Here is an 8031-nt window from a genome sequence, read left to right on the forward strand (position 1 = left end):
GGTGGGTGGGTAGGGGAGAGAGAGAGAGAGAGAGAGAGAGAGAGAGAGAGAGAGAGAGATGGTGAGAGGGAAAATGAGAAATCAGCCTCTGGGGGTTGGCCACGTTGGAACCCCTTCCTCTCCATTCTCCTCTCAGGATCTTGGGCACACACGCACACGCGCCTGGCATGATTTTCAAGCCACTAGGACTCAAACCGTGGTTGGCTGTGTGGGAGTTCAGTGATGTAACTACTTTTCCATCTGCTGGCCTCCAGCCTCTCACAGTTTAGAAACTTCACTGTCACCCTACCATCCTCCTCCTCGCTATCACCTTCTTCACTACCGTGTTGTTTATCAATGTCTGCGTCTCACCCTCCTCATCAGCACCACCTTCTCCTCCGCCTCTTTATCACCATGCCTTCACCATCATCCTTACCCTATCCTATCCCATCACCACCAGCCTAGCCCCGACACTCTGGAAAGTACTAGGAGACAGGCACTATCGAAATGCTTCCCATCGTTCACTAATTAACGCTCATAAAGACCTAATGTGGTGGGCTTTGTTATCATCCCCATCAACAGGTGAAGACGCTGGGGTGCAGAACAAACACGGTGTGAGCACTGCGATTCGAATCTAGTTCTGATGCCAGCTCCCACCTCCTCACCTCTGGTGTCTCTAGCAGCCAAAATGTAGGAGTCCCTCTTCAACACGAAGAACATCAGCCTTTCAGGAGCAAGTTAGAAAGTTTAACTATAAATGAATCATCTGACATTGAACAAAGACTCTTGGGACATCGAATACCCAAGAGAGAGGCTGACGTCCTTGGAAGCTACCTGTCCGTCTCATTTTATTACTTACATCTCCGTCTGAGCTCAGAGATCAGCTCTGCCCTTTGGGAATCCCAAGCTCATTGTCCAGTGTCCATTTGAAGGCAATTTTTGTGCTTTTGCCAATATCCACAGGTGAATATTTTGCTTATGCCACTCAGTGATTCTCACTTAACTTTAAGATCTGTGTGAAATTCTTTCTTAAATTCAGTATGTGTGTGTGTATATATATATATATATGTATATATGTAAATATATACATATATATATTTTTTTTACTTTTTTTTGAGGTTTTTTTTTTTTTTTTTGGCTAAAGGGCACATGCACCTCCCAAAAGAGACAGAGAGACAGAAAGTGAGAAATCACACCCCCCCAGGGGGGATGGCCATGCCGCAGTCCCTTCTCCATTCTTCTCTCAGGATCTTGGGCATGCATGTGTACACGCCTGGCGTGAGTTTAAGCCACCGGGTCCAGGACTTGAACCACAGTCGGCTACATGGGAGTCCAGTGATATAGCCATTACACCCACTGCTGGTCCTTGAATTCAGTTAAATTAACAACAACAACAGAAGTCTCTCACTTACAGGATTTAGTTCACAACTCAGAGCACATATCGTTTTTCCCTGAGCCATAGGAGCTAAGTTCAGGGCTACACCCAAGTAACTAATATCACGTGGTTGGTAACACTGATGGGTCTTTTTATTCTGGATTAAAGTTACTCTATTTTTGTTTTCATTTCAGTGTTTATATTGCATATCACAATGTGCTCTGAGTTCTTATTTTGAAATAGGTTGACAAGAAATTCTATAAATAAACTAACATCCTCAATGAATATTCCTCAGCTCACAATAAAGGGTCGAGAAAAAAAATGCTCCCAGCAAAGCAAAATTACTTAGCTCTACATAAGACGGAGGCTCTCACCTATATTTTGAAAAGCCCTATAGAACATTCCAGTACACTCTTAGAGAAACACAAAGCGTTTTAAATTTATAATATTTAGAAGTCCTACAGTAAGAGAAATCACTTGAACTATTCACCTCAGTGCTCCCACAGCTCTTGGAACCTCCCACATCCTCTGCAACATTTGGAGGGCTAATTTCCTTGCAATGTCAGTTTGGGAAGCACGGAACTAGTGAGGAATCTGCACCAGAAGGTATAGGAATGCTCCCAGGGAAGTCTCAGAATGGACCCACATCCACCTGCTGTGGACCAGGCTGTTTTGAGGCTGGAATTGTGAGCACCCAAGATTCCAATGGGAAAAAGGGAGACTTTCGTCTCCTGAATGAGTCCTGCAGGCCTGGTGAGGTGAGATAGAGAGGGCACTGTGGAGCCAGAGGGCTGAGCATGTCCCCTGGTCCCAGGACACTGGGCCGGCCCTGGATTCCTTAAGAGAAGGGTTGGCAACTCTAGGTCCGCACGTGGGTCTTTGCTCTGAAAGGCCTGGGAGGTGGGAATGAGAGAGAGTTGAGGAAGCACAGCAGTGCCACAGTTAGGAGTCTGGCTTTGGCGTCACAGCAACATGGTTCACATACTCAGCATGACCTTGGAACTGCTTTCTACAGTAGAGTCTGAGTTAACAGTAAGCTCCCCCATGGTAAAACATGGTTAGTGAAACCAACCTCACACATGTGAGTAAGGCAACTCAGGTACAACCCCCGTGGCGGACGCAGGGAAGACTTAGAGAACCGCACGGCCATCACACTTGTTCTATGCACTCCCCTTCATCAATAGGAAGCGCATCAAATCTGTGGCCCTGGCCCTGACTCCAGAGAAGCCATAATCTCTGCAAATTTCCATCTGACGCAGAGTGCAAATGATTACTCAGTTGGGTACAAACTCAGCAACTGAATGTAATCTTGTGTGCTCAGCCCATCCCCAAACATCACTCCCATGGAATAAATGGGAAACGACAAGCACAATCCATAATCATAAAAGCATAGAGTCTGAGAATAAATAATGGCTCTTCTAGACAAGCCTACTTGGTTGTTATTTACAAGCTCCTGGGCCACCTTGTTATTGCCAAGAAAATCTGCTTTACTTCCTTGCCTCTGTTTCATCTGGCCTCTCAATCTGTACTTGCTGCAAAAAATAGCTATTGTTATGCTAAAATCTGAATGGGACTCGCATAACTCAGAGCTAAATAACACCAATAAAACTAGGAAAATGGCACTTTGGCATTAAAAGTTATTTTCTTATGGACTTTAACAAGATTCAATGCTTTTGTTCTCACAGAGCTCTGGTATTTTAGCTACACACACACACACACACACACACACACACACAGACATACTAAAATGTAAGAAAGAATTCCAGCCCAACACCCTCCTCCTTCCTGCAAAGGAGAATTCTGACTTTACGAAGGAGCCGGCAGGCGCTGTGGTATATGCAATCAGTATCGATCCGTTGTCACAGCCGTAGCTGCAGTGATGGTGTTTGGCAGGGGTTTACCTCTTTCCTGGTGAATTTTGGTGAGTGATCGTTTTTGTCATCGATCATGATTGTGGCTGTGGCCGTGCCTGTTAATCCGACGTCCATTCCAGCCATATCTTGAGCCTCGATGATCAGTTCGTACTTGGGATTTTCCAGTGTCTACAAAGCAAAAACAACAGAGAGGACAGCAGTCAGTTGGGCTGCTGCTTCAGAAGGGTCGAGAGCACTGTGCGGGCTGTCCTCTGCCTCTGTCTAGGACAGGCATCTTTCATCAGTCATAGCATTTTCCCCTAGTGTGTGTAAATGTCCCTTCTGCATCTCCTCCATAGAAGACTGTCGCTAGTCACAGACTGGAGTTGGCCATGGACATAGAATCTATTTACGTCCTTGTTTGAGGAGACACTTGATGTATTCTGGATTGTTTGATTTCCTGAAATTGAGTATATGTTATATGTTCTCTATTCCTATCAGAATCTATTATTTCTCAGCAATAAAATTGATCTGGAAATAAGGCTAACTTTGGTGATGAGATTAGGAAATAGATTGCAACTTTAGGAACACACATTTGCTGAAAGGTCTGATTGGCCAGGCATTGCGTTTCTCTGTTTACCAGAAATCATTGTAGTTAATCTTTCCAAAAATCATATCAAATTGCAATTATCATTCCTATTTTGGAAAAAGAAAAACAACTAAGGTTTATTTTATTTTATAAAAAAATTACTATTACTTTTATTTTGTGGGGGTACAGCATGGTTTTTCATAGCATACATACGACACGTAATTATCAAATGATAGAGACTTAATCATCTTCGACAATGAACATTACAGTATATTGTGCACATTTGATAACGGTATAAGACTCGAACGGCGGTCGACTACATGGGAATCCAGCGACATAGCCATCATGCTAACTGCTGGTCCCCATACGTGTGTTTTTCAAGCTGCCGGGTTCAGGAATTGAGCTGTGCAGTTGGCCCAGTGGGCTGTAGCTGCCTTAAGCAACATGTCACCAGCTGGCCTGGAAGTACATATTGAGCAGTCAATGACATATCTTACTCCGCTGTGGTACACATTCCATATCCCCAGTGTTTACACACGTTCTTGTGTCTGTGATCATTTTCTCCTGAACTCTCCTGCCCACAGCTGAAGTTTTAGTCACTGAAGAGAGCACACTCCTTTCACATCCTCTTAGACTCAGAAGGTGTTAAACTTGGAAGATGTCTTCTAATCTAACCATGATTTGATCAATTTATTAAAAACAATATTGCACTCTTATCTCTCTTTACATGGGTAGTTCTGTATTTGAATATTTGATACATTTGGCTACCATGTTTAAATATGCAAACAATTAACCAAATAGTCTGATCCTGAGGAAAAGGAGAGTGCAGTGGCTGACAAATAACACCCTCTACATTTAGTAGAATTGCCTTGGGTAGTAGACCTGCGGGTCTGGGTCTGCATCCTTGGTCTGGTAGGACAACACCCACAGTCCCTTTGGGGACCTACCCCTCATTTCTTCTCCACCCATGTGCCTTGGGTTGACTTTCTTATCTCACCTTCTACCAGGCAAACTTTTGGAATGAGACCTTATTAGAAGAAGCCAATACATGCATCCCATTCCAGGGGATAATGACTAGTTCAGGCCCAGGCCCTGTGTTTATGGGAGAAGGAAGGAAACTCTAAGAATAAAGCCAATCTATTTTGAGAACTACACTTGAACTTTGGAGAAAAAGTAGTTTTCAATGATTGTGTTGGAGACACTTCATCATGCCATGCCTGAAGTCAGCCCTACCCATGGACTTTCCAGCTAATCAAGGCATTAATTTTCCCTATTTGCTTAAGCCAGTTTGGATTGACTTCTTAATCACTCACACAGAGAGTTAGAGTTGCACTACCTTCAAAAACAAAAATAAAAGGTGTTTACAATTGCGTAAACAGTCCTACCAGTATGACTGCTTCAAAAACCACTGGTTATACCAACCAATAATTAAGAAAATACCACAGAGAACAAAGAACAAAAAGGCAATGGGAGATCTCTCAATTCCTTCTAAAGCTGTAAGTTTACATGGTAAATTTAATAGCTCAGTGCTAGCTTTCCTGAAAAGTTTAGAGTGTTTTTGAAGGCTGGTTAGTGTTTGCTCCCTGGGGCACCTTTAATTGGTTGTTCCTTTAATGAAGAGCTTCTAGCTACTAACTGCAGGGGTGTCAGTTCTGCTGGGCTGTTTGGTATGTTTGGGAAGGCTCGGAATGCTTAAATTCACTAAGATGAGTGGCTGGTGTACACTGTTGACACACCTGCACAAGATGTTTTGATCTCAACTTTCTTTTTCTTTTTTTTTTCTATAGGGTGCATGGACTCACTGGAAAGAGACAGAGAAAGAGAAGGTTGGAAAATGAGAAATCACCCCCGTAGAAGAGGTAGTCATGTCACAATCCCTTATCTTCCACTCTCCTCTTGGGATTTTGGGTAAGCATGCACATGCATCTGGTATGATTTTTCAAGCCTCCGGGTTTGGGGCTTGAACCATGGAGTTGGCCATGTAGGGTCCAGTGTCTTTATCACCATACCACCTGGTGACCCAACAGGTCTGATTTCTTGTATAACATTTCTACTCTTGTCATGTCATGACATTGTGTATATTTTAAAAAGCACACGTTCATAGAAATAAGAAATGTTGGGAACCAGCAGTTAGTGTAATGGCTATGTCACTGGATTCCCACGTAGTCGACCGCGGTTCGCATCCCAGATCCGATGGCTTAGAACTCATGCCGGGTGCGTGTGTGTGCATGCCCAAGATCCTGAGAGGAGAATAGAGAAGGGATGGCGGTGTGACCATCCCCCCGGGGGGTTGATTTCTCGCTTTCTGTCTCTCTGTCTCTCTCTGTTTGTCCAGCGAGCGCACGTGCTCTATAGCGAAAACCTCTCAAAAAAAAAAAAAGAAATGTTGTGAATTTCCTTTCAGTATGAAAGAGATCATGATAAACTTAATATCATTTTCTCTATTCAGTATCTTTTTTTTTTTTCCCAGAGGGCATATGTACTTACTAGAAAGAGACAGAGGCAGAGGGAGAGAGAAGGAGGAGAAATCATTTCCCAATGAGGTGATGTCATGCTGCAATCTCCTCTCCTCTATTTCATCCCATTGGGGCTTGGGGCACATAAGTAAGCACATGTGCCAAGTGTGTCCCTCAAGGCACAGGGGCCAGGATTGAACTGTGCAGCCAGCCACGTGGGATTCGGCTCTCTTACCTACCAGACCAGGGGGCCAGCCATCTATGTAGTGTCATTTACCAATCTAATTTCTAGGCATTATTTAAGAATTGCATAAAAGGGACCAGCAGGTGGCATGGTGGTTAAAGTGTTAGACTTCCACATGGCATTTCAAGTCCCAGATCAGGCAGTTTGTTTTCTTGCTTTCCCTCTCTCTTTCGGTCTTCCTCTGGTCAAATTTTAAAAAATGAACAAAATTAAATAAAATAATGTTATTTTTAGAGGTTTTTGCCTTAGGGCATGCTTGATTGGGGGGGGAAGAGAGAGAGAGAGAGAGAGAGAGAGAGAGAGAGAGAGAGAGAGAGAGAGAGAGAGAGAAATCTCTCTAGAAAGAGAGAAAGTGAGAAATCACTCTATAGGGTATGGCCACACTGCAATCCCTTCTCCTTTATTCTCTTCCTGGGATCTTGAGCATGTACACACATGTGCCCGGCATGAGTTTCAAGCTACTTGGTTTGGGACTCGAACCGCAGTAGGCCACATGGGAGTCCAGTGATGTAACTGCTATGTCATCTGCTGGTCCCAAATAATTCTTAAAAAATTTTGCATAAAATATAATCTCATGTACATATAATCACACACATGTATGTATGTATATGTGTGTATATATGTATGTGTGTGTGTGTAAATTTTTGATGTTTGCCCATCTGTTTCTTGAGAGAGAGAGAGAGAAAGAGAAAGATACCTCTCATAGCAGCCCCATGCAATCCACCCCAGGTCTCATCAGCCCTGGAACATGGACAGACACGTTCTCTCCCATGTGGGCCCACCCCTGTCACTACTATGCTGCCATCTGACCTAATGGAATGTATATTATATAACTTAATCATCTTTGATTATCAAGTGTTTAGGTTATTTCCAGTCTTTCACAAATGCTGATGAAATACCACTATAGTAAACGTCTTTATTCAGGAAGCCTTATACATAATTTGCTATTTTGTTTTGTTTTCATTTTGAATAATGGATTCCAAGATGTGGAGTTGCTGGTTTGAAAGCTGCACGTGATTTGAGGCACCTTATTCATATTTCAATATTGCTTTGCAAGAGGATGTTAGCAATTTTCATGCCAGTGTGATCAGAATGTTAAGTTCATGACCCCAGACATAACCTTCCCTTAAAGAGTAGCTCCTGCCCCTGCCCCTGGAATGGACCGAGGGGCTAGCGTGATTTTCCGGTAGTGGCCTAGTGAGGAGGGATGTTCCTCACAGCGTCTGCTCCTCTTCAACTTGCAGGGCAGACTGTCAATGGGGACGTGCTACAGACAGCTTTAAGTGCTAACTACAGGGATGTGGGGCGTGGCCTCCAGCATCCGTAGTCTCTGCCTCCAGCACCTGCACTGTGACTCCTCACTTTCAGTCCAGGTGGATTCCAGGTGGGATTAACCCCATTCCTGATCTAAAACCATCACGTGGCTCGGGCCTGGCCAATCCGGGCCTCTCACCACACGTGACCCAAGTGAGGCCACCTGGAACCGACGTTTGATCTGGGACACACTTCACTTAGGATGCTCAGGGAGAAGTGCT

At 43.9% G+C, this 8031-nt stretch overlaps 1 protein-coding gene across 1 annotated transcript in view; it reads right to left on the minus strand.

Annotated features, from left to right (window-relative positions):
• The window catches only part of CDH13 (cadherin 13), a 1127839-nt gene that overhangs the window by 157811 nt on the left and 961997 nt on the right, over window positions 1-8031 (minus strand). Inside the window, exon 8 of the mRNA XM_006152575.2 lies at window positions 3256-3396. Within this exon, the coding sequence (XP_006152637.1) occupies window positions 3256-3396 (141 nt within the window). The remainder of the gene's footprint in view (window positions 1-3255; window positions 3397-8031) is intronic.

The sequence above is a fragment of the Tupaia chinensis genome, unplaced genomic scaffold, assembly GCF_000334495.1.
Source record: "Tupaia chinensis unplaced genomic scaffold, TupChi_1.0 Scaffold000355_1, whole genome shotgun sequence".
NCBI lineage: Eukaryota > Metazoa > Chordata > Mammalia > Scandentia > Tupaiidae > Tupaia > Tupaia belangeri.